General features: G+C 47.1%; 1 protein-coding gene across 1 annotated transcript; it reads left to right on the top strand.

The window, feature by feature from the left end:
* The first annotated feature begins 2,116 nt into the window (after nt 1-2,116).
* On the top strand, nt 2,117-9,058 carry TBL2 (transducin beta like 2). Its single transcript, XM_019755012.2, has 7 exons — nt 2,117-2,329; nt 3,803-3,933; nt 4,195-4,379; nt 4,861-5,012; nt 5,353-5,479; nt 5,834-5,986; nt 6,171-9,058. Exons 1-7 carry the CDS (start codon nt 2,206-2,208, stop codon nt 6,631-6,633), a joined length of 1,335 nt encoding a protein of 444 aa, XP_019610571.1. The 5' UTR covers nt 2,117-2,205; the 3' UTR covers nt 6,634-9,058.
* Nucleotides 9,059-27,044: the final 17,986 nt, after the last annotated feature.

Here is a 27,044-nt window from a genome sequence, read left to right as displayed (position 1 = left end):
AGCCGGGTCTTGCTGCCCCTCAGAGTCCATCGACAGCTCTCCCTCCCTGACCTGCCCAGCTTTGCCAAATCCTGCTGTGTGTCATCAGTTGTCCTCTGTGGCCTTGGCTACCAACTGGGCTTACAACACTTGAGGGGCAGAGTAAGACCTTACTTACCACAGCCCAGTAGGTGGTGGGAGGAGTATGGATTAGGAGTGCAGGTGGACCCAAGTTTGACTCTGGGCTCTAGCCCTGGCTTCCTTGTTGACCTTGGGTAAGTTACTTGACTTGAGCCTAGTTTTTTTTCATCTGTTTCGAGTTATTTTGTAGCATCACCTGTCTTAAAGGTCACTATAAAGATCAACTGAACTCATGATGTGAAAGAATCTTGTACCCTTGACTGAGCTATACACAGTTGAGCCTTACTCTTGCTTCTCCCTCTCACAGACCGGCACGTGTCCCCAGGTTCACTCTTCAGCCATGTGACCTCTGGAAAGTCACTTAACAAGCACCTCCTAGAACATCAATCTTAATCTGTGGGATAGGAATGTGAGAAGATTAAATAAAATGCCAAGATCCTGCATCAATAAACACCATATGCAAAATGCTTGGTGAATGAAATTCTTAAAAGTACAGCTTCATCTCTAGGTGGTAGAGAAAGTGGTTCATGAATGGCCTACAGTTCTAAATAACAAATTAATGAGGAAAAGCCCCAAGATGCTCTGGACACCCCCTCCCCACCCCGCTACCCACAGCTCAGTCATTGCCAGTACCCCCCTACACACACACACACACACACACACACACACACACACAAAGGACAAAAGGGAAGGAAATGAGGCCACTTGGTTTGCTCTCTGACTGGATCTGCTTCCTCACCCGAGGTTGCGGGTATGTCTGTCTGTCATCTAGTCTCTGCAGCAGCCTCTTTCCCTCAGAGGGGCTGTCAGGAGAAGCTCCCTGGCGGGCATGGAAACGTTTGAATCTGGAATTCCCGACCCTGGTACTTCAGCTTGCTCCGGGTGGCAGGGCTAGGAGGCCTATGGGCCATGCCTGCTCTAAGACTGTTCCCTCTCCAGCCAAGTGAATCTAATCCAAACTCTATCATTAGTGTTGTATCAGAATATCTCCTCTTTGGTGAAATCTGAATAAACTCTGTAGATTGTACCAATGCCAATTTCCTGATTTTAATATTGCACTGTAGTTATACAAGATGTTACCACTGGGGAAACTGGGGGAAGGGTACATGGAACCTTACTGTTCATTTTTCTCAACTCCCTGTGAATCTATAATTATTTCAAAATAAGAAATGTCTTGTTAAAAATCTCCTTTTCTACTTCCTTTCTGCTCCCCAGGCCACCCTTGGATCCTAGTAAACACCTCCTGGTTTTCCTTATGTCTTTAGTCTTGGCACTCACTAGTCCATCCAGGCAGAATCTCCGAGACACCGATTTTGCCCTATCTCGCCCTGTAATACCAGTGAAGTCTCATCTCTGCTTGTTGGATTGAACTGGTACTCACTGCCCTCCAGACCTTTCCAATCTTATCTACTACTTTTTATTTTGCTCATGTCCTGCCTCCCTAACAGTACGTGTCCTTCTCAGGTCTTTGCTAAGGCTGTCCCACACTCCAATTCCAGAACTATCCTTTCCCTTCTCCATTAATAGTAAAAGCCTATCTGAATTTCCTCCAATGCTAAGAATTTCCCACCTGTTAAATGGGAATAATAATTCCCGCCTTGTCTCCTTGAAAGGATCCAGTGTGGTGATGGCTGGAATAACGCCTTTAATAAACGATTATCAGTAAATTAAGCGGAAGCCTAGACAGGGCCTGCATGTCTTTCCCCTTCAGCCGCCACAACAGCCTCAACGACCAGGCCTCCCTAATAACCAAGCCCCGTCCCTGGGGTGGGCTAAGGTCCGGGCCCCGCCCCTCAGGACTCTCCAACCGCCGAGCCCCGCCCCTCAGGCCTCTCCAACCGCCGAGCCCCGCCCCTCAGGACTCTCCAACCGCCGAGCCCCGCCCCTCAGGACTCGCCAACAGCCAGGTTCCGCCCCACGAGACTGTCCAACAGCCAGGATCCGCCCCTCTGAACGCTTCAACGGTCAGGCCCGCCCCGCGAGATACTTTAACAGCCAGGCCCCGTTCTGCGTGCGTGCGCGGCCCCGCGGAGACGTGCAGGCTCCCGCGTAGCCGGAGGCTGAGGTGGCAGCAGCTGGGTCAACATGGAACTGCCGCAGATGCCGGAGCTGATGGGGTTGTCGCTGTTGCTCGGGCTGCTGGCCCTGATGGCGACGGCGGCGGTAGCGCGGGGGTGGCGGCGCGCGGAGGAGGAGATCCGGTCCGCGGGTTAGTGGGGTCGGGGCGGGTAGGGGCGACCCAAGGGGACCTCGCTCCCGGCCTCCCCGTGGTCCGACTTGCCGTCTGGGCCCGCGGGTGGGCCGGCTCCCCCTGGGCCTCAGTTTCTCCTCTTGTGGAATGAGCCTCGCTTCCTAACAAGAGGTGCCGCCTCGCCGGGCTGGTCGCGCCCCTTCGGGAGGACTGGTTAGAATCTGGGTCCCGCGCTGCCGCTTTCTCGGTGGCCGAGGCTAAGCCACTTTGCCTTCTGAGCCTCAGCTTCTCTCCGAGGTTGCTGCGAGAAACTCCCAAGCGCGCTACTTGTTCGTTATTTTATGAAAATTGGCGCGGTGGTGGGGGACAGACGGACATTCAGTTGTAAGCACTCAGACTAGTTACCGGATTTATTGAGTACCTACTACAGTAAACTTTGGGGTCTGTTACTTTAGGGAGTCCACTGTCGGGTAATGGAGAAGAGCATCTAAAAATTAAAAATGTAAGTGAAAAATACAGTGTAATAGGTGTTCTAGAAGAGGTCAGTACTAGAAACAGGAAACCGAGGGGTGAGAGTGACCAGCCCTGCTTTTTTTGGGGGGGGAGGGGTCAAGAAAATCTTCACTGAGAACTGGGAACCCATGATGTATGGTCTTGAAGGATAGACGTGTAAGAGTTCGCCAGACGGCCAAGGAGGAACATTCCTGGCACTGGCAGCATGCACGAAGGTAAGGAGCCCCAAACAGCATTTGGTAGGACTAGTGCGAGGGGAGAGAGACCTGTTAGACAAGGCTGGAGAGGTAAGGAGTGGGCACATTGGGGCTGGCCATCTTTGTATTGGGCCTCAGGAGTTTTTTCCTGAGGAATTGAGGAGTCTTGGCAATAATGTAACACATGCCAACTTTGTGCCTGGCCTGATTCTCAATTAAATCTGCCGTTTTATGCAAAAGTGCCTGGCACCATTTCTGGTGCAGGGTAACTCAACACATGTTGACTGCCTCTCATCCATCAGCTCTCTCTTACTCCTTTTTGCCTTTAATGCTTGTGTTGGGTACTCTGCTTGTCATTTTGTATATGTTATCCAATTCTGACAGCTTCTCCTTAGGGAAACCAAGGCCCAGAGCAATTGAGTAACTTACCCAAGGCCGGGGCTACCAGATTCGGTTGTGCACATTATTCCCCATACAGGGATATCTAGCCAAGGATTTGCACTCCACTGGCTGTGCTTTGTGCCCACTTAGTGTGCCAGCCCCAGAAGGGCACCTTTTCTAATTTATATTGAGGTTCTATATGGACTAACAGTGAGCAACCTCCTCACAATCCAAAACTCAGGTCTGATTCCAAAGCCTGTTTTTGCCCACATCACTCTTGTTGAGAACAAGGGCCATATCTGGTCATCTCTTGCTGCTCCTCTCAATGCCTGGCCAATAATAGATGATGTAAATGCTTGTTGAGTGAGTAATGGATGGATGACATGGCCCTTTCTTACAGGCCAAAAAGCAAATGGAGTTCCACTTGACAAGTCCTTGAGATCCAAGAAGCAGAAACAGCAGCAGCGAATTCGTAAGGAGAAGCCTCAACAACACAACTTCACCCACCGCCTCCTGGCTGCTGCGCTGAAGGTACATGGGTACCGTGTACGACACACACAACAAAGACACGTCCCCACAGACGTTTTCCTTTGTGTTGTTCTGTACATGTTACAGACCCCTCTGCTTCTGACCAAAGTCAGTTTGGACACCCCATCCTATCCCTTCTCGTCACGTCCTATCAGGAACTTGCTGTTAATCCAGGAAACAGAGCCCTGGAGTTAGAGCTGTACATTGGGGTTCCCCATCTGCCCAAGGGGTTCCTGTTCACACTTCCTCCAACCCTTCCCCTAGAGCCACAGTGGGAACATATCTTGCATGGACTTTAGCAGCAATGGCAAGTACCTGGCCACCTGTGCCGACGATCGCACTGTCCGCATCTGGAGCACCAAGGACTTCCTGCAGCGGGAGCACCGCAGCATGAGAGCCAATGTGGAGCTGGACCATGCCACCCTGGTGCGCTTCAGCCCTGACTGCAGGTGGGGCAAGATGGAGCCTCGAGTTTGCCTATAGGAGCCCAGCCCCAGATTTATGGGCTTCCCTTCCTGGTTTGGGATAGTGAGGGGGACCCAGGGTCTCCCTTGGGGTAGCAGAAAGAGCATCTAGACACCTTGAGCCCTGCCTGGGGCTGCCTACAGGGTTATGCAGCTACACAGCAAGGCAGCAGAGAGGGGAAGGTCTGTTCCAATTTGGGAAGTACCAAAGCCTGGCTTCCAGGCCAGTCTTGGAAGCTGTAATGATTTTCTAAGCCCTAGAGAGAAACTAAAGGAGTCAACCTATGGGAGTCCTATCTTCCAAGGAGCTTTAAGAGATTTTGAAACAAGGGGTTAAGTTGTAAGGCCGGACTGTAGGCCATGAGAGGAGATCTTGATTTTCCTCAGTACCTGGTGCGGGCCTGGCACCCATAGGCCTCCATGTCCAAATGAGTGAGGGACGGACTTGTTTGCTGTCTGTCTTTAGAGCCTTCATTGTCTGGCTGGCCAATGGAGACACCCTCCGTGTCTTCAAGATGACCAAGCGAGAGGATGGGGGCTACACCTTCACAGCCACCCCAGAGGACTTTCCTAAAAAGCACAAGGCACCCGTCATTGACATTGGTATTGCTGACACAGGTAAGAGGCATTCAGAGGGGGGAGCTTGCCCAGGGAGGAGGCAATGGCCCGTTAGACGTGGTGAATGACTTAATGCTGCCTCTCTCAGCGTTATGCTCAGCCCCAGCATGATAAACGGGCTTTGGCTCTTGGTCCCCTGGAGTCGAGGAGCCATAACAAGTCCCCAGGGAAGGCAGGTAAAAGCCACAGTCTGCAGCAAAGTCCTTATCTGTGGTGACATGTGGCCCAGGAGGGGAGCATGGATACTCTGGGCAGCAGAGGCCTTCATAAGTGTCTCCTTGGAGACTGACGGTTGGTTAGGGCATTGACTTCAGCTTATGTCACTCCCCTCACTCCTCAGGAAAGTTCATCATGACTGCTTCCAGTGACACAACTGTCCTCATCTGGAATCTGAAAGGTCAAGTGTTGTCTACCATTAACACCAACCAGATGAACAATACCCATGCTGCTATATCCCCTTGTAGCAGGTGAAGGACAAGGGACTTGGGCGTCTGCAACGGGCAGAGGTTGGGGCTGGGGGCCAGGGACAGCAGTGAGCCAGCTAAAAATAGTGAAAGGAGCGTCATGTGGAATCAGGACACCTGATTCAAGTCTGTAGTCTCTGTTTCTTCATCTGTAGTTTTTAAAAGGTTGGTGTGGGGGTACTACATATCTTATAGCATGGCTGTGAGTGAATGAGGTCACGTGTATAAAAGCACTTTAAAAATACAGTGTTACTTAGGCATAAGATTATGAACTTCCTCAAGAAAGAGGCTTAGTGGGTTTGCAGAAACAAGATGCCCTTAAAATTAAGTTTTAAAGCAACCTGGGTTGTATGGCAGGTTTGTGGCCTCGTGTGGCTTCACCCCAGATGTCAAAGTTTGGGAAGTTTGCTTTGGGAAAAAAGGCGAGTTCCAGGAGGTCGTCCGAGCCTTTGAACTGAAGGGCCACGCTGCCGCTGTCCACTTCTTTGCTTTCTCCAATGACTCCCGGAGGTGAGTGAATCCTCTGACTTTTTACCAGTGGCTCTGAGCCCCGCTCTGAGGGGGGGTTGCCTGACCCTCAGCGGGAAGGAGATTTCGCAGTGGAGGGCTTCCTAGCTGAAGCCCTGGTGCTGTCTTAGTGCCCTCCCCTCCAGGGTGTGTTGGGACTAGAGCTGTGATTTTTTTCATGCTGCAGGATGGCCTCTGTCTCCAAGGATGGCACGTGGAAACTGTGGGACACAGATGTGGAATATAAGAAGCAGCAGGACCCCTACTTGCTGAGGACAGGCCGCTTTGAAGAGGCGAGCAGCATGCCGTGCCGCCTGGCACTCTCCCCTGACGCCCAGGTCTTGGCCTTGGCCAGTGGCAGCAGTATTCATGTCTACAATAGCCGGCGGGGTGAGAAGGAGGAGTGCTTTGAGCGGGTCCACGGGGAGTGTATCACTGACTTGGCCTTTGACATCACTGGCCGGCTTCTGGCCTCCTGTGGGGACCGGGCAGTGCGGCTCTTCCACAACACCCCTGGCTACCGGGCAGTGGTGGAAGAAATGCAGGGCCTCCTGAAGCGGGCCTCCAATGAGAGCACCCGCCAGAGGCTGCAACAGCAGCTGACCCAGGCCCAGGAGGCCCTGAAGAGCCTGGGCGCCTTGAAGAAATGACTCTGGGAGGGGGCAGCAGGCAGGATCGGGCCTTCTGCTGCCACTTTTCTCCCAGGTACTCTATAGCTGCAAACCTTTGAAAGGAGTATCCTGATTTTTTTAAATGGTGGCCCCCTCCTTTTTCCCATTGAAACTGTTCTTGCCTACTTAGATCTCTCTCTCTTCTTTCTGGTTGTGACTCCTGGCCTTACTTGACCTCCCAGGCTAATGACCAAGGTGCTTCTCTTTTTCCTGAGCCCAACGAGTGCAATCTGTTTTCACTGAGCACTGAGGAGGGTGGTAATAGGAGAGAGAGAGAGAGAGAGAGAGAGAGAACATAGTCTTTGACCTTGTGGCAACACACCTTGGTATCCAAAGAAGTTTGTAATTGTGGAGGCAAAACCTAGAGAACGCCTGAGTATTACTCAGCAGTGTTGCAGAGGCTGAGACTGGGATATCTTCCAATTACAGAACTGTGGTGTGGGTCAGGGAAAGGCTAGTCTTGATCCAGGCAAAGCCCCTAACCTCATCCAAAAGTTTTTAAGGAATTCCATTCTGTGCCTCAGTTTTCTTATTTGGAAAATGGAGAATAATCTCATCTTGACCTCCTTAACAAAGATGTGAGAATATGAGAGTATAAGTCCCGAGATTTGGAAGGAAAATGGAAAAGAGTATTAATATGTTATCTGTTATCCAGTATCATTTATTAACTACTGGGTAAAAGTGGGGTTTCATACTACTCTGTAGTTTGAAACTAAATTAGAAAGAAACATATCCCTTGGGAAGGTGAAGTTTCTGGGATCATACATTTTCATATGTGGTTCTGCTATAAGTGGTGTGGTTGAATCATAGAATCCGCAAATGAGATCCTCTCTTCCAGGAGGTTGTATCCTGTTGGAGGAGACCCATTTTCGATTCAACAAACATTTGAGTGCCTACTCTGCCCAGCACAGCACTGGACATAGATATAAATGGGACATGTGCTCTGCCATCAAAGATGGCTGCTGGGGGAGAGGTACGCATGCCTATTAAATGCTTCTTGTTAGCTTATTTATAGCTGTCGAAGGTTGTTGTAGAAGTCAAGGCAGGAGAGGACTGAACCAGGACAGAGGCAGTAGATACGAAGTTGAAGCTGAAGGGATAGATTGGATAAGAAGGGGTATTTAGAAGTTTGGATTTTTGGACTTGAGGACGGCCAGGGTGTGGGCGATAAAGGAAATGAGGAATCCAGGAAGACTTGAGTGTAGGCAACGTGGATTCAGTCAGATCAGGTTCTCCCTCTCCCTGAAACAGGGACCTCCCTTCCGCACTGTTTGAACAAGCCACAGCCTTTCAGTACTCCCTCCGCCCCACTACCACCACCACCGTCCACTCCTCCGAAACATGCTTGGTTATACTCCAGATTGTATGATATCCTGAATGTACTGCTTCTCTCCATCTTCTCTTACAAGCCTGGTCCTAGCCACTGTCACCTACTGGACTATAATATAGTGTCCTCATTGGTCTCCCTGCTTCTCTTGCCTCATTAAATCACTTTTTTCTACATAGCAGAGTGATCTTTAGAAAATGTAAACCAGATCACCTTGTTCTCCAGTTAAAACCCTCCAGAGGCTCCCTATCACACTTGGAATAAAATCCAAAATTCTCACTAGGATCACAGCGTCCTATGGAATCTGGCTCTTTACTTCCTCTGTGATCTTGTTACCACTCACCCCACCACCCCAAGTTTGCTGTTATTCCACCACGCCACGTTATTTCCAGCCTCAAGGTGGACTTGTGACCCTGCTGTTCCCTCGCCTTGCAGGCATTTTTCTTTTCTGTTGGCTGACTTGTCATGCTCGTCATAATTCAGGTCTCCGTTTTAGTTACACTTCAGAGACCCTCCCTAACCACCCATCTGAAGTAGCCCTTTCCACCAGTCAAACCGCATCCATCGTATTTGCTTATTTTATTTATTTTGTTTTACTTAATGCTATCTGAAATTATCTTGTTTGATATTTGTTTGCTTCAGGGGTTTCAGTTTAAATGTTTATGGATGTCAAGTGGGTAACATAAATGCTTGATTCGGGCCAGTCTAATGGGTGTAAGACAGCAGGAAATGGTAGGGACTAAAGCAATCTCTAAAGGGCGTGTGTCCTAGATAGGGAGCAGGGGTGGCTGCTCCTTATTATCCAGGAATCCAGAAGTTGCCTGTTTCAGAGAAGCTACAGTTGGCAATTTATTATAAAAAGAAAAAATTCAGCCTGTATGGGCAAAACAAAACACTAACGGGGGCCAGCGGCAGCGCACCAGTCTCTGATTGGCAGCTTCTGGATTGTTCATTAACCCACTGGAATGTGAGCTCCACAAAGGCAGAATCCTTGCCTGTCTGATTTGTTCTTTCAAGCACGGTGCCTGGGATAGAATAAGCTCTCAATAAATTAAAACCAGGATTTGCTGACAGAAATTTCAGTGCTGGGTGTGTCTTCTCACTCCCGCTTTCCACTTTGGTTTTACATTCCTAATAACAGGCTCCTGATTAATAATACCGTGCACGTGGGTCCTGATGAATATTTGCTTTCTGATTGCCAACAGAATGAAGTTCTTTGCATATCTACTTGGCTCTGGCTTTCCTCTCATTATATATCTAGGAGAGGAAGTGACCATATAGAATGTTGAGTTACTGAAGTCAGAAGTCTTTGGTTCAGCTGGATAATTTACTGACTTGAGACCTTGAGCGGGTAGATCATTTGACCTCTGAGTTTGTTTCCTCGTCTGTAAAATAGGGGTAAATCCTATCCTGTGTTTCTAATGAGCTGAGTGAAATCACTGCAAAAAAAAGTCATGCAGGCTTCCAGAGGACAGAAAGTTCTCGCTAAAGATGAGGCTGCTTCTCTAGTAAGAATGAAGAAGGTATCTGGATATTAATGTAGAGCAGAAGCCGCTCTGTCTTTTTGATCAAAAATCCTTGTGTGTGCAAGCAGCATTAATATTTTAATATTGCTATTTCAACTTCTGTGGGTTTGGAATTTTTCAAAATAAAAAGTTGGGGAAATACTAAAAATGGTAGTCTATAACCTCTTTTTATCAGTCATGAAAAATAGAGAAAAATATTTAAACCACAAAAATACTTGTTTAAAGGCCTATTGATAGTCTTAGTCAGTTTTCATCAAGGTAATAATACTTATATTTAAAAGATTGTTCTGTAGTTGGAGATGATAGGAGGTACGTAGGAAACACTGTTGTGATGAGTTATCGTGATGGTTGGTTATTTCATACAGCGTTAGAGAGATGCAACACTCCCCAAGTTGGCCCCTTATCTAGAAACTTAATAATTTGGGGATTCATGTACTCCTCGACAAAATTCCAGAAATACGGGTCTCCTGGTGAACACGGCTTGGTTTCAGCCCACAGCTCTTCAAGTTGAAATCCACTGAAGGGCACAGGTTGGCATTGCAGAAGCACGCACAGCATCTCAAAGCATGATTCATACACACAAAATTGTGACTCTTCTGAGATTGTGACTGCATTTCCAAGTCTTCGTTTCTTCCAGCTTCCAGCCTCTAGAGTGCAGGGCAGTTAGAAAATGAGTAGTTTCCACTTGCTTTCTATTCAGTATACATACCCAGTTTGAGCCCATTTGCATTTTCTTGATCCCATTAATACTGGCTAACAGTGAGTGCCAAGAATTTAATCCCTACGAACTTGCTACTGTTTTTGCCTCAGCCATTCTCCCAGTAAACACATCTTCGTTTTCATTTGCTGAACTACCTCTTCCCTGACTTGATCCATAATAGATTTACAGGCGATAGACCCAGGCGCTCCATAGTGGGCGTGTAACCCATCAGCGGATCCTTGGACTTTGCCAAAACTTTAAAAAAACGAAAATGACTTTTTCTGCTGGGATTGCTTAGTAAGTAGGATGTAGGCTTGTTACTATGTGTAGTCGTGTCCAAGAATGAAGGTAACACAGGAAACCAGGGCCAAAGATGTAGAGAGACCACGTACTGAGGACGCTACCTCAACTGGCAACGCAGATACACCCAAAGTTTCCACCACTGGACTTGTTAGAAAAGCCACGAAGTTCCTGTCTGTGATTAAATCAATTCGAGTTGGGCTACTCTTGACTTGTAACCGAGAAAGCCTGAACGTCAATATTACTACCGAGTCCAAGTAAATTGCTCAAGGCACATAATCAATAAATGTCATGCCCAGATATTTAAATTTAAGCCTCTCTGGTACTAAGGTACATACCTCTAACTACCAGGCCCATCCCTAACATTTGTAAAGCCAGAGGCAAGAGCACAAATGGAAGCCCACTTGCCGTGTCTTAATATTTAAAAGTTATAAATCAAACAGCTCAAATACACCCTATCCTATCATGATAGTTTCAGCACTCTGGAAGGTCAAGTTTGAATTTAGAATTCTCAGACTCAGGTCTGTGCTGCAATGTGTCAAAGCAGGGCATCCCCTGGGTAAGGCCTGTTCCTCTTTTCTTCCCATCTGGTTCTTTCCCACATTGCAAGGGATACCCAAGCCCACACCTCCACGTGCCATCGTATCCGTGAGAATCACCATCCCTTGGCCACCCACCACTTGGGCCTTAGGGGTGCACCGTGGCAGCTCAGCCTTTGTGAGAATGGACCAAGGGGAGAGGCTCTTGCAGGACCTGGATTCAGGCTTGCCTCTGGGCAGGGATTCCAGGGTCTTGGGTAGCTGGACTGTGGTTTGGTGGATGACGTGGGGACACAAGCTCTGAGTCCTGCAAGCTCTGTGCCTCATGGGGAGGGACATGGCAGGAGGGGGGCCAGAATAAGTCCCCCCAGGAGTCCTCTTGCCTACGTCTAACACTATTAACCTCTGTGTTAACCACACTTCATTATTTCCCTGCAGTTCCTAGTTCACTGTTACTAAACTCTCTTAACACATTAGAAATGGAATGCTGTGTTTTATTGTGTGTTCCTGGGGGTTCAGCCAGGTATATCTCAGAGTTCTAAAAGTTCTGGACGTGTGGAAGTAGCCTCAGATAATTTTTTTAACGGGTATCTGTGGCCAGATTACTGACTTTCTCACCTTTAAGTATTTCCAAGTATCCCACAGATTAGCTGCAGCCAGGATGCCAGTAGAGGAACCATTCACACCTTGTTCTTTCCTTCATCACATCCCAGAATCAATCTGACAATGTTAGGAAGGAAGCCATGGGGAGCTGAGCACACCGGCTTTCTCCCTGGTACACTGATAGCTCTTCCTCCTGCTTTCATGGTAGGTGCTATTACTGCAGCAAGTGAACCCAGCGTTATCACGCTTAAACATTTCAAAGTGCTTACCAGCTTGTAAATTATGCTATCTAATTGAGTAGGGTTTTATTTGTTTTTGTAAGTAATCTCAGTTAAACTTATTGAATATCCTGTTTCATCCTCTCATCCTCTCCTTTACTTTTTTTTCTTCCTAATGGCACCTTTCAGCACAGCTGAAACACTTGATGATGGCACGCATTTGTGGAGTACTCACTAGAGTCCAGACACCGTTCTTAGTGCTGTAGTGATAACTCATTTCATCCTCCCAGCGGTTCTATGATATACATACTATTATCACTTCCATATTACCCATGGGGAATCTACAGCATTGCCCAAGTCACTTAGAAGTCGCATGGCTGAGCTGGGATTCAAACCCACGGAGTCTGGGCCCAGCACTCAGGTTCCTAACTGTTCTCAAGCTGTGGCAGGTATCAGATCCCCTGGGACCTGGGCATAACTACAAAGGTCCAGGCCCTATCCTGCTTCAACAGGCCTGGACCTCTGCATTCTTTCTTAGCTCTCAGGTGACTTAGATGCCAAACTTTGGGAACCATTGCACTGTGTTCTTCTGCCTTGACTTCGAATGTTATTCAGATGCTGCTGCCCTACCTAAGGGTGTGTTCCTATCCCTACAAGTATTTTCTTGCTTGTGCCTAGTGGAGGAGACACTGCAGGGGAGCCATCCAGGGAACCTCTAGAGGGCTGTCCCACTCCCTGCTTGGCACTGGAAATCCCCCAGCTCTTGTCCCTGACCCACGGCTATCACCTCAGCTCCCTCAGGAACCTCTTTTTGGAAAATGCCTTCCCCCCATTATTACCTCAGCCTAACTGTCGTGCAGGAGACCCTGCGGGGTCTCTGCTCCCACTCCCCATACAAGAATGCAGGATATGGTAAGGCCAAAAAGGAACACCCACGGAGCCATAGGTAGGGGAGTCATACCACTATATTCTCTCTGGCGGCACTATACTCTCACTGGAGGCTGGATCCACACTGTCCGCAAACCGCCATCCACACTTGCCAGCCCAGCCGCCATCTTCTTGCTAGCCCCCATTCTTTCTCTCTTCCTTCTCTCTCCTAGCGTAGCCACAGCAGTTATATTAGTGGCCAATGGCTCACTGGTTACAGCTGACGGCCAACTAGCCACAGCTGATGGCCATGCAATCACAGTTGATGGCCATTTACTACCTGAGCCAGCACCTGTCTATGTGAGGCCGAGAGCCTGGAAACTACTTTCTGGGGCTCTGCCCCCACACTAACTTAATGGCTTCTCAGTGCTTTCACAAGCTTACACATTCCTCCATCTCTATCCCAGGTTGTATTGTCATTTATCTATGCTGTGATTGTCTGGAAGGCAAGTGACATGTCTGATTAATTTTAGTATCCTTACAGCATAACATAAGGTCAGTCCCTCATAAGAGCTTTCACCTCCCTGGAACCTTCCCCAGCTCCCCTGGGCCTCACAATTGTTGAGTGCCCCCTTGGATACTCATTCTGGACACCTCCCTCTAAAGGGCCCATTTCCAACACCTAACCCAGGGATCCTGCAGCCTCTAACCAGCACATGATTTGGGCACATGCTTTACACTCCCAGAGGCTGCCTTAAGGTGAGGGTCAGGAACAGGCTTGGCTTGTGGGCTTTAAACTGCATAATCCATGGAGAGGTGAAGACGGCATTCTCATCCTGACAGTGGGCTGTTCATTGCAGGGCTTCCCTTCCCCCTCTCCCTCATTCTGACTACTTTCCCAGGAGCCGGAAGATCTTCCCACTGCCTGCACCCAGCCCCTCAGGGGCATCAGGGAAACCAGTTTCTTCCTTGGCTGATCTTCCTGTGATACTGAAGCTCTGGACAGTCTTTTGTGTGCGGACGTGCTTTCATAATTATAGCTACTCCATCCAGAAGTCGTGTTTCAGAGACTCATATCTTGGGGAAAAGCGCATTAAGTTTTGCTTCTATGTTGTCTGTTTTCTACAATGAACGTGTACTTTTATAAAAATTAGTAAGATCATCACGTGATATATGGTAAGACTAATAACCTCTCATTACATACATTTTCTCACATGCTTCATAGCAACTCTTGTGAGGGATCAATTACTATCCCCATATTGCAGATGAGAAAACAGGTTTATGGAGTAATGTTAAGTGACAAGCAAGAATTCAACCCTGGGACTGAGCATACAGTTCAAGCTGTTCTTGGGGTTACCCCACATGGACTCTGAGTTGCCTCAGTTCCTTGAGGGCAGGGACTTTATAGTCTTAGGAGTCTGTCCTGCGCCTCGTTCTAGCCCTACTGCACCCAAACAAGTGAGCACACAGTAGGCACTTTATATTTGTTGGTTAACACAATAAACACATAAGTTATTGTTCAACAGTAAATGAGCTCACTATGGCCACCCTTTCCTCATCCACCATGTAATTGTGCTGCCAGTAGAAATTCCATTACTTTCTCAGGTCACTATGTCTTGTGAGATCACACACTGGAGCATAATTCTCCCAGGGACTAGTAGCTCCCTAATGAGGAGATCATGAAGGCTGCAGAAGTGGAAAGCCAAACCCTGGGGTTTGGAGGCTACAGCCACCTGAGCGCCTTCCAGGAATTGAGCTCACCTCCATCACAACCAGATGATTTGAACTCTCCACAGGCAAGAAAAAGCAGCAGCTACAAAGAAGGCTTCATGCCCATCCATGAGGGGTGGGGTGGGGGTGGGTGTCTGCAGTTCACCAGACCCCTAAGACCTGCTCGCTCCCTGGGTCTCTGCAAGACTTTCTGGGATCCCTGGAACCCAGAGCCATTGTCTCCCCGTAGTGATTCCAGGGAATCAGCTGATGGGATCGATGACAGACATTCAGAGGCCATTGTGGTGTTGCGTGATGCAGCAGCCTGCGCCCTGGTGTTCGCTGGGCAGCGTCATCGCTTTTCCCTCTGGCCAGGAAGACGTACCCCTTCTCACCTCTGTCAGGTCTTTCAGATCCAGCTACTGTATCAGATCTTAAACGACTGCTAAGTCCTCTGCCTCGGTGTTTGCAGGTTATAGTATATTTAGGTGTGTACACGGGTATGCATACAAGCCATCCCCATGCAGCCAGTAGGTTTGACAGCCCAGGTATTGGTTTCAGAGGCTTTGGGAGCACAGAGACAGGAGATTGCCGGTGCTCGCCAACATCCAGCTTCTTTCTCCTGGATACAAGGCTAGACATTTTCCAGCCTCTCTTGCAATTAGGTGAAGCCATAGGATGAGTCCTGGACTTTGTGCAGGAGTGATCTGTTTAATCTGGGACCACCACTAGGAACCCTCCTATAGTTCTCCATGCTCTCTCTTCTCAACTACCTGGGGGCAGAGAATTCAATGGACATTGCTGAGGCTGTAAATGGATGCGCCAGTAGACGGAGCGAACCTGGGCCCCTGAATGACTATGTGGAGCAGGTCACCCCCAATGCCATGAACAAGAAATAAATTTGAATTGTGTTAAAGCCATGGAATGTGTGGGGGTTGTTTGTTACAGCAGTTAGCTTATCCTAACATTCTTAGTACCGAATGTCTCTTCACTTACCCCAGTGAATGTTGTGATTTATAATAAGAAATATATGTTCCTGGCTCACAGCTCCCATAACCCTTATAATTTCTTAAGTGATTAGATCAATAGGAACAACTTTTAAAAATAATACTTGTTTTTTGTTTTTGGCTCCATAAATAGCTCCAGAGGGAAAATGGGTGTGTTTTGTAATTCCAACAAGCCCCTTTGACCACACCTGAGTTTATTTAATGTGGTTTTTGAAAAGCCCCTAGATAACCACTGACAGAGGCTGGTTGCCAAGGGAACCAAGCAAGTGATTAGAGAGTTGGCACATTCAGCCCCACCTGACCCCACCTCCAGAGATCAGGGAGAGTGTGGAGATGAACTTAATCACGAAGGCCAAAGATTTAATTAACATGTTGTGTACGGATCATGAGAATCTTCGTTTTTTCTGAGCCATGCGTTAAGGACAGATAACGAAAATTCTCGTTTTTACTGTTGACTCTTTTTACTTTGCATATTTTATTGAATTATTTGTAGAATAATTATTTATAGAATAATTTATAGAATAATTTATTTGTAGAATCTATTATTTATAGAAAAATAATAAATAACATAGAAGCATTTACGCTTTAAAGAGAAGAGTGCATTTTAAAGTAGTTTCTTTTAAAAACCTGCCGGAACAGAGGGGTATGAGGGATTTAAACCCCGCCATACGCAACGTGTTAATAATGCCTGCATAATGAAGTCTCCATAAAAATCCAGAAGGAGTTCCCAGGGCTTCCTGGAGGCTGAACACGTGGAGGTGATAGTGAGGTTACTGCACCCAGAGAGGGCATGGAAGCTCTGTGCCCCTTTCTCCATCCCTTGCCCTATGCATCTCTTCCATCTGGCTGTTCTCAGTTGTATCCTTTCATAATAAACCGGTAATCAAGTAAGTAAACTGTTTTCCTGAGTTCTGTGAGCTCTTCTAGCAAGTTAATCAAACTTGAGGACGAAGTCATGGGAACCCTCGTTTTACGGCTGGTAGGTGAGAAGCTCCTGAACTGGGGGTGGGAGAGGCAGTTTTGTGGGACTGAGCCTATGGGATCTGTTGTTTACTCCAGGTAGGTAGTGTCAGAACTGAATTGAACTGTAGGACATTCAGCTGGTTTCAGAGAATTAGTTGATGTGGGGAAAGCCCACACGTTTGGTGACCAGAATTCAGAATACTGGTGGAAGAAACAGGAGTGTTTTTCCTATACCACCTCTGAGTTTGGGGGCACTGGAACTAGTGTGGCAGCCAGCTTTCTGGAAGTCTGAACCATGTGTTAACAAAAATTCCAAAAGAAATGAAAAGAGTTTTATTCATATATGATTTACAAATCAGGGACGTAGCCCTTGGTGTGAACCAAAGACATGTTCCAAAATGGAGGGGAAAGGGCAGCGTTTATAAAGGCAAAAGTTGCAAGGAGTTGATAATGAAAGAGATATGGATTGATAGGGGAAACAAGACTATAAACTTAAATCATTCGTTTTCTGATTGGTGGGGGTAATTGGACTTTCAACAGTCAACCGGCTCAGTGGTCAAGCAAGTGGGTTTGGGAGATGAGAACGACAGGTAATATATGATTAAGCAGATATGAAGTCCTAGTTTCAGCTCCGGCCTGTAGAACAAAAAAAGCTTTGATCACACAATTATGTTACAGGCCCTATTATTTAACAGTGATGCAAGGAGTACAATGTACTAGAAAGGACAATCAGCACAGAGGCGCTGCTTGCTCTGCGGGCAGTTCCTGAGCCCAAAAGGACAAAGTTATTCTTTGCAAGCAGCTTCAGAGCTCAAGCTGTAAAAAAATCCAAATATTGGACCGCAAATTATGCTATTAAAGTTCTTGTCAGTCCTCACACGGGCTGTAAACACCTTCCTCCACCCCACCCCAATGGCGGTGGTGTTACACTTCTCTTCCAATTTTACCTACAGGCAGCTGGGCTAGAGGAGAGACCCTGGAACCTGGAGTCAGAAGTCTTGGATTCTATCCTGGCTTGGCCACACACAAGTTATATGCAATCTTCTGCAACTCACTTAACCTTTCTGGCCTCATCTTGAAAAGTGGAAATAATAATAATGCCTACATTGCTCCTGACAATTGTGATAAACAGAAGTGAAAGCCAACTAACTGGAAGTATTAAAGACTGGTTACTTGTCTATACAAAGCTGGCGGCCCACATGGGGAGAAGTAAGGGGCATGGCCCCGGAGGTTTTATCGTCTCTGGCTGGTAACCTCAGGGAACCAGAGCTGCCTCTAGGAACCTCTCCCTTTCTTGTGATGCCTTCAGGAGTTGTTTCCCCACTCAAGCCTGTACTGAGATAAAATGTCCTTCCACTAGTCCCTAGTCTGGGAACTTGGGGTACCAGGAACCTCCTGCTTTGTCTCAAGGGTGCCCCACAATTCTCTTAACTTCTCAGCCCCTTCTTGCTTTCCACTTTTTGGGGACTCTCACCTCCCCATGCCCTGCACATCTGCGTGTCTATCTTTTTTGAGAACTTGGGGCCCAAAGTGCTCATCTTATGGAACAGAGGCTTAGACTGTTGGAGGTACTTGCCCAAAGTGATCCAGCGAGTTGTCACACAATGGAGACTAATGCTTGGGCCTTCGCCCACCAGCTCAGCTGGACTGTCTCCTCTCTTATTTCGGCAGACTTGGCTCTAAGGTACTTTCCACAATCCCTGCCTCTTAGTTAATCCCCCCCCCTTTAAGTGTGAGTAGCAAGTGTGACTTGCTTCTAACCAATAGAATCTGCCAAAGGGGGTGGGGTGTCACTGGTGATTACATGATGTCATATACGATTCCTCGCTAGCGGGCTCCTTTTGTCCCTTGCAGGCTTATTGTAAGAGGGCCTATGAGTGGGCCGTGTGGGTCGCCTGTAGGAGTTGAGGGCTGAGGCCTTTAGTCTTACAAGTGCAAGGAGTTTGTTCTGCCAACAAAGTGAGCCTCAAAGTGGGTCCCTCACCAGTACAACCTGTAGCTGAGACCTGGGCCCTGACCAACACATCGATTATAGCCTGGCACAGGACCCAGGTAAGCCAGACTTGGATTCTTGACCCACAGAAACTGACATAATAGATGTGTGTTGTTTTGAGTCTCTAAATTTGTAGCAGTTTATTATCAGCATAGAAAACTAATATCTTCTGCCCTCTAAAATGTTGCCCAAATTATGTTCCCTCTGTCTTGTTTATGCTTCTCAAGAAAGGTCTTCTATTTTCCGGATTTCCCGCTGCCCCAGTGCCTGTCGCAGAGACCTGCCCATAGCCCTTAGGGGAGTCAGCGAAACAGGAGATACTGAATTTTTAAAATCATAATGTAAGTAAAATAGGGAAAAATTAATTCTATTTTTAAAAACCGATCTTGCTTTCATTCATTATAGGACTTTGTATAGTTCTTTATATCCAAGGAACACTCAATAAATAAGTTTTGATTTGATAAGTTAATCAGAATTATATCAGGATTCTTTCAGTTTCAAGTGTCAGAAACCTGACTCATCTTGTATTAGCCAAAAAAAGAAAGGGAGATTGTTGGTTCATGTAATGAAAATTCTAGGAGTTCAGGCATAGCTAGATCCTGGTGCTCAGCAGAGACATTGGGAATCTGCCTAAATCAATGTCTGAATTCTGTTTTCCTGTCTGCTGACTTCGGTATCAGGAAGGTTGTCCTCAGGTGACGATTATATGGCTCCAGGAGCTCCAGTCTTACAGTCTTGCAGCTTAGCCACTGGTGGAGAGAGTGTCTCTTTCTAAAGACTTCCAGCCAAAGTCCTAAGAATTCATGTATCCATCCTTGAGCCAATTGCTGTAACTAATGATATACAGTGCTCTGATTGGCCAGATCTGGGTCATGTGTCCATCCCAGACAAAGGGTGGAGTCAGTCTTGCCCAAACCCCATGGACTGAGGCTGTGGGGGAGGTTGTTTCCCAACAAAAAGAAAAGTTTGGTTTCAGAAGTAGGAATGCTGGGCGCTCAAAAGCATCAAATGACCAAAACTCAGAGTTACCTACATACAAATGACAAATGGGAACTTTTTTGATGATTATTATCTAAAGATTCAGTTTGTGGAATGTATGTAAGTGTGCTCCTCTGTTACATTTATTCAAAAGCCATCTTTTGCCTAGTTTCTGCACCCAATACTCAGTGCTTGCCACTGGGAAGAAAAGATGGATGGGTGGATAGCAGTCTTTCCATCCAGAAGGCGCTTGATGAGGCCTCAGGAATATGGCAATAATAGTAGCAATAGCGAATACTGATTATGTGGTCGGTGAGGTTCTCAGTGCCTGATACACATTGGGCTCCGTAAACTTCACCACAACCCTGTTGGGTAGATAGTATTGCTATTTCTATTTTACAAATGGTGAAACTAAGAAACAAAGAGGTTAAGGGGCTTCCCTAAGTGGCAGAATTAGGACATGAACTTGGATCCAGCACTGTGCTCTTAACCCACTCTGTTATGCAGGCTCCCAGCTGTGCCTGTACCCAGAACATAGGCCAGAATGTGGTGACCTACCGTCAGCAAGGCAACGTCCTGTGCCAGGTACAGTGCCTGGTACTAAGAAATGAAGAAATGAGGACCACCAAAGTATTACAGAGTATTAAAGGACCCTTGTTTGGAGGGGTTTGGAAGTAGCAACAGGGACTGGAGGAGAAGAGAGAACAAGCTCTCTCAGAGAGGTAGGTGGGAAGCTGGACCGACCCAGTGTCAGGAGAGTTCCCTCTTTTCCTCCCTCCTTCCTCTCTTCCCTTCCTCCTTTTTCCTTCTTTCCTTCCTTCTACAAATAGTTGCTGAGCACCTTCCATGCGGTGTGTGTAGAGCATACAAGATGTTTCCTCCCTGTGACTTTGGGGAGAAAGCAGGCCTGGCTGTATGTGCCTATGTTATAAATCTCAAACACAGAATATTAAAACAAACGAGCAATGTTTATTTATTTATTTAAATGTAAGGAGAATATTTAAACAAACAGCAAAATCAAGTCAGAACTCCCTACTCATCTTTGCATATTCTTTTTGAGCAGGACCCCAGCTTTGGCTATCAAACGGGGCTACACATCAGATCATCTTTTTCAAAACACATTAAATTAAATTTCCCCTGGTGTGGACAAATCTCTATGATGTGGTAACAGAATAATGGACCCCCAAAGACATCCATGTCCTAATCTCTGGAACCTGTGAATTTGTTAGTTTACATGCTGCCTTAGTCAGCTCAGGCTACTTTAACAAAGTACCGTAGACTGGGCAGTTTAAACAACACAAATGTATTTCTCACAGTTCTGGAGGCTGGGAAGTCCGAGATCAAGATGCTGGTAAATTTAGTCTCTGGTGAGCGTCCCCTTCCTGGTTCATAGATGGTCCTCTTCTCGCTGTGTTCTGACATGGCAGAAAGAGGGTAAGAAAGCTCTCTCAGATCCCTTTTACAAGGGCACTAATCCCATTTGTGAGGGCCCCATCCTCATGACCTATTTACCCCCAAAGGTCCCACCTCCTAATCCCATCACACTGGGGGTTAAGATTTCAACATATGAATTTTGTGGGGACACAAACATTCAGTCTACTGTACATGCCGAAGGAAGATTTAAGATTGCTAATTAGCTGGCTTTAAAACGGAGACTATCCTGGATTATCTGGGTGGGCCCAGTGTAATTACAGAGACACGATGTCCTCAAAAGTAGGAGAGGGAAGCAGAAGAGAGAACCAGAGAGATAGCAGCATGAGAAGGACTCAACCTGATGTTGTTGGCTTTGAAGATGGAGGAAGGGGTCATGAACTGAAGAAAGTGGGCAGCTTCTAGAAGCTGGAAAAGAAAGGAAAAAGATTCTCCCCTACAGCCTCCACGTAATGACAAGCGGGGAAAAGAAGGAAGAGGGACACACGCTAGAATGGGGCTAATGAATTTATTTAGCAATATCTAATCAATTTATTTAGCAATATGCAATAGCAAAAGACAAAGGCAGTTAATAGAATGTGCTAATGACAGAAAGTAAAGGTGGTTAAGACTAAACTATATACATTGATAACAATGTCATGTTAAAAGAGTACACATACATATAAGTTTAAGAGATCCCAACACTTTTATTATTGATCACAAATCACTTGGCTAAATACATAAATAATATCAGTAAGCAGTATCCAAAAACAGTAATAAGCTCTATAGGATAGCAACTATTACAGTAGATGCCAAAAGCTCACCAAACTTGGGGAGAACAGCACTGGAAAAGTCATAAATCAAAACTTTGCCAGGTCTGTAGCTGAGAGAAACTCAGGCGTCTCCCACACCACTGCTTGTTAGTTCCCAAGAATGCTATTGTTGGTGGTGGTGGTGTTGTTGTTAGAAGTCAAGGCGTCTTCTGACGCTATAAGCTGCAAGCTGCACACAAGTTTTCTAGATGTTAACAAGTTCTCAAGAAGGCTAACCGTGGGGAACAGCACTGGAGAGGCCGGGAATCCGCCAGGCCTCACCAGGTTCGTGGCTGGAAGTCAGGGCATCCCCAGGTGTAAGCTGCATGTTGCTGGGAGTCTTCAAAATGTTAGAATGATGAGAAAGCACCAATGACAAATGACCAAATGACGAAACAATAATAATAATTATCCTGCCAACTGAGGTCTATCTTATCTATCTCTTTAGATGCACCCCAGAGCCACGCTCCTTGTTCCTGCCGCCCCCTCCGGGATGGCCAGTTCCGGGAGGGTCCGGCAGTTACTGATATGAATGTTGTCCATCCGGCAGAAGGGCCAATTCATCCAGATAAGCAACAAGGCCTGGCAACGTGCCTGTCACGTCGTCCTGATATAACTTAGCTGCTTCTTCACTTTATCTGCTGATGTGGGTGAAACAGACAGAACAAAGAGGGAACTCTCTCAACCCCTGATCAAGAATTTCTTTAACCCTAAGCTAACCATCACCTCACAGCACAGACAGAACAGCAAACATCATCTCATATCTCCCCTACTCGAGAGAATGAAACCAAACAGAAAACCTCATCTCAGGTCTTCCCTGCTCGGGAGAATGAGACCAAAGGGGGAATTTACTCAACCCCTGATCACAGCACAGAAATCACCTCACATACAGGAACAGATAAAAGCTAATAGACAAAAGCTCACATCAACCAATGAAGGCAAATTTTCTTCACCATCTTCCCTACACTCCAGAAGGAATGTATCTTGACCTTAGTCCAGTGAGATCCATGTCAGACTCACATCCATATCTACAAGATAATACACTTGTGCTGTTTTAAGGCACTAAGTTTGTTATACTTTGTCACAGCTGCAACAGATGAATACAGTGACATATTGAAACAGGGCCCGGTTGGGACCCCCACAAAAGAGGCCATGCAATGTCCCTGGCCTCGCCTCTCCCTGCCCTAGAGCTTAACAATTGATCAAACCCCTCCCTGTGGTTTGAGCTTGGAATGTCCCCTGTCCCCGTTCTTGAGCTTAGGATGTCCCCTGTCCCAGTTCCCTGCTTTAGATAATTACCCTGAAACTTATGCTTGCTTACTAGTCCCAATACCCACCCCCCCATGCTTGCCGATTACAATCTTTATGGCCTAGCATTCTTTCCAGGTCACTGTCATCACTGCTCCTGGGTTGGTGACCATGTTAGAGAGCCACATCGCCAGAGGGGCAGCTCCATGCAGACCCCCGAAACCATCACGTAGCCTCTGGAGGAATGCCCAGATTTTCTTAAATATCCCAGCCCAATCAGAGAATGGTAAGACAGTTTTTGAAGGTGTTAACCCGCTGCCTCCTCAGACCACCAGTGCTCTGACAATAAACGGTTGGTTCTATCACCCAAGTCCTGTGTCGGTCTATTCGCTGAGCGGCACAGGCAGCACGTTGCCCTCCGGTTACAATATGATATAAAATATCAAAGTACAGAATAATGAATAGAGTGTGCTACAACCACTAGTATGGAAAAACAAAAGAATAGGTACTTTTGTACCTATGTTCATGAATATGTGGACGGGTGGGTCTCCAACTTGGCTACACTTTACAGCGATCGAGGCTTAAAAAGCAAATCGCAATGTTCAGGCTGCAGCCCCGTTAACTGAGAACCTCTTGGTGGGGCAGTGTGGGGGAAAGAAGGCAGGTCAGTATCTTTTGAACTTTCCTAGGTTGAGACCATTGGTGCAGACTCTCACTGAAAGGTCAGGGAGTGGAGAACAGGACGAGGGCAGGACCAGGGAGGGAAAGATGGCATTTGTTTAACCTTTGAACTGTACTGCAGACCTTAAAGAAACAAAACAAACGTCTTATTATAGAAAATGTCAGGGTATACAAAGTAGAGAGGACGATGTAGTGAACTCCCATGTATTCATCACCCAACTTCAACAAGTACTAACATTTTTATACCCTTTTAATTTTCTAGCACGTGTACATGTTATATATTAAGTAAATAATATGAAAATAGAACACACATGCCCAAGCTGTCCTACAGAACTGTGGAGATAAAACTTCAGGGACAGGACCCAAGAACCTGAATTTTAACCACCTCTTGGGAGGTTCTCTCCGTTGAGGTCAGCACTGGACTCTGCCTCTGATTGGCCTGCTTTGGCTGTATTCTTGTTTCTTACTTCCTGGCACTTCTCATGGCAATGCATCAAGGACCCACCACCTCTGAACATGTTGAAGGCCTCCTAGAATCATTTCCATTTTGAGCCCATACACCTCTCTGTTAATGAATTCCAGAAGGTTCACTGTTGCGGCTTAAGAAGACACGGAGAGTCCTTTGCAACCTCCTGCAGGTTTCCTTTGCTCCTCAGGACTGTTTCTTGGGCCTCTGTGGCCTTACAAAGTGGCTTTCACAGAAGGGACACCCTGATCCCGCTCCTCTGTCTGCTCTCTCACTAGGGCTTCTCACACAATCCGAGGAGGACAGAGAGAGAAACTTCAGCATACTTCAGGCTCTTACTCCCTGAGCTTTTCTTCAAACAGATTTTCATGAATACCAGTGTGGGAGACGAACATCCAGGCTTCTAGGTTAGAACCACGGGCATTACCAGGTTCCGCAGCCTCTGTCCGCCACTGAAGCAGCCCAGGTGAAGGTCGTCGCTTTCTGGGAGGTTAAATAAAAGGAAAGTGTTGAGAGAGACGAACTCAGTACTGTGGGGCCTCAGTTAGCATGTGGGATTACATGCTTTTGAACAATTGTGGAGGCTTTCTTGAGAGATGGGGATTTCAAAAGGAGGGTGGTGAGTGGATTAGGAGAGGGAGCGGCATTCCTCAGGGGAGAAGCTTGTGAGTGACAGCAGAGGTGGAAATGTGCCAAGTTGTTCAGGGAACAAGGAACACAGGTCTTGTTCAGTGGTTGCTGAGTACGGGTGGGGGCAGTAGCACTGGAAGCCAGAGACTGTTTCTGCCTGCAAGACACTTTGTTGTTTACAAAGCTCCTCCACGCCCTACCTCACCAGATCTTCAACACAACCCTAGGAAGTGCAGAGCCACTGTTACTGAACTCATTACACAGGGGCAAAAAAACAAAAATGGATTCAGAATGGTTAGGTGACCTAGGCAAAGCCACAAGACAAGAAAATGGCTGAGCGAGGGTTCTGACCCAGAGTTTCTTGTGACTGGTGTCATACTTGGGGCCCGAGTGACCTGTAATGTACGGTATGAGTCTGAACTAGGTAGTGGGGAGCCACGGAAAGGTCTTTACAGGAGCCATGGTGATGAAAGTGCGCGGGGCAAGCATGTGTACTGGTTGGAGGACTGTGAATGCTGCAGAGAAGCTAAATCGCTCCGACAAAGAAAGTGGGATGATTTACAGGTAATGCGCACAGGGCAGAAAAGGAGGAAACAGCTGATGCTGGGCCCTAAAGAGAGTCTATGGGGAAGAATGGTGTTCAGTCATTCATTCATTCACACAGTCATTCAATAACTTTATTAAGCACCTCCTCTGTGCCAGCTGCTGCACTAGGCATTGGGATGTGAGGAGGTGATGGTGAACTTGACGACAGAGTCCCTGCCCACACTCGGCTGACATTTCAGGAGACAACAAATGATAAAGAGCAAATGAACAAGTAAAAGAATCTCAAATTGTGATTAAACATACTCATATGATCTTCAAGAACATGCAAGGACATCCACCCAGTGTCATGTGGCCTTGAGGTGGCTTCTCTGCCTGCCCTGGAAACCCCTACCTCTAAGTGTAATGCAGACGGTGTTCAGGGCCCTGTGGGAGTGGGGTGGGTCAGGGGAGGGAAGTGTCCTTCCTCCTGCTGGGAGCGGTCTGAGGAAGGCTTCATGGAAAGGGAAACATTGAAATTGGGCATCCATTTATTCAGCAAATACGTACTGAGCACCTTCTGAGTGCCTGGCTCTGTTCTAGGTGCTAGTGATAATCAGTGAACAAAACAAAACGGACCATGTTGCCACCTTCATGGAGCTACTGAAAGATAATAAGCAAGATAGGCATGTAAAATATGATTTCAGATAGTGATGAATGCTCTGCAGAAAAATTAATTGGGGAAGGGGATACCGTGTATGTGGGGACAGAGACCGCTGTCTTAGACAGGGTGGCTAGGGAAGGCTGCATTAAGATAACATTTGAATAAAGACCTGAAGGAGGTGAGACAAGGAGCGTGCAAATATACACAGAATAGGTGTTCCGGGGGAAGGACCTACAGTTCAAAGGCCCTGAGGCAGGAGTTTTACTAGGTGCTTTCAGATGAGCTAGGAGGCCAGTGTAGTTGGAGCAGAGACAGCAAAGGGTAGAGGTGTAGGAGGTGAGGGGACAGATGGGGCATTATAGGCAACGGTAGCTTTTACTCTGAGAAGGGAAGCTACTGCCTTGAATGCAAGTTGCCCAAGGCAGAGGTCTGGCCTGGCTCATTTCTGCATCCCCCTCAGCATGTAGCACCAGACTTTCACCTAGAAAATGTCAAGGTGCGATTTCTTTTCTTTTTTCTTTTTTTAAGAAAAGTATGTTAACAGAGGGCATTTGTGTGGCCTATAGGGCATAGTTGGTAGGTGCCCCCTTTGAACACTGTCTTAATGGAATGAAGAGGAAAAGTAGGGCCAGGTGGACAAATGTGGGCAGGAAACAGGTAGATCAGTGGGTCTTCAGAGCAGGGGATGGCCTGAGGACGGTGGCTGACTGGCAGGGTGGGCTGGAAGAGAGACGGGTGCAGGAGGATAACACAGCCGGGAGGAGCAGGGTGGTCTGTGTAGTGGAGAGAAGCTAGACAGGAAACTTCAGCTGGTAAGCGGGCCAGGACATGGGAAAGGATGAGAGAGAAGTTACATATAAGTGTCAGGTGTTGGGCTGTGTGCCTAGACCAGGGGGACCTATGAACAGAATTGGAGAGGTCTAGAGAGCTGGCCTCTCTCATGACACTTACCATGTTATACCTTGCGTTTTATTTCCCTATTGCGTTTTCCTTATTCTCCCCTCCATGGCAGGAAGTATGTCTTACTCATCTTGGTGTCACCCACCATGTGCACTGCTGTAGGGCATATGGCAGGTGTTCAGGCAGTGCTTGTGTTATTTTGGGATCAGTAGGGTTTGAGAAACAGGTGCGACTGCCACCTTTGATCCCATTATTTCTAGAATCATCCCTTCCCTCCACATGCTGGTTCAGCAATTCCACTCCCCAGTTAGGCAGATGTTATTCCT

The sequence above is a fragment of the Rhinolophus sinicus genome, linkage group LG03 (assembly GCF_036562045.2).
Source record: "Rhinolophus sinicus isolate RSC01 linkage group LG03, ASM3656204v1, whole genome shotgun sequence".
NCBI lineage: Eukaryota > Metazoa > Chordata > Mammalia > Chiroptera > Rhinolophidae > Rhinolophus > Rhinolophus sinicus.
Note: the sequence above shows the minus strand (reverse complement) of the source record. Positions and strands in the feature narration are given on the sequence as shown.

Coding starts and splice junctions, on each gene's coding strand:
- TBL2 (XM_019755012.2), top strand. CDS start 2,206: ATGGAACTGCCGCAGATGCCGGAGCTGATGGGGTTGTCGCTGTTGCTC. Junction 5,013..5,352: donor CATTGGTATTGCTGACACAG/GTAAGAGGCATT, acceptor CTCACTCCTCAG/GAAAGTTCATCATGACTGCT. Junction 5,987..6,170: donor TTCTCCAATGACTCCCGGAG/GTGAGTGAATCC, acceptor TTCATGCTGCAG/GATGGCCTCTGTCTCCAAGG.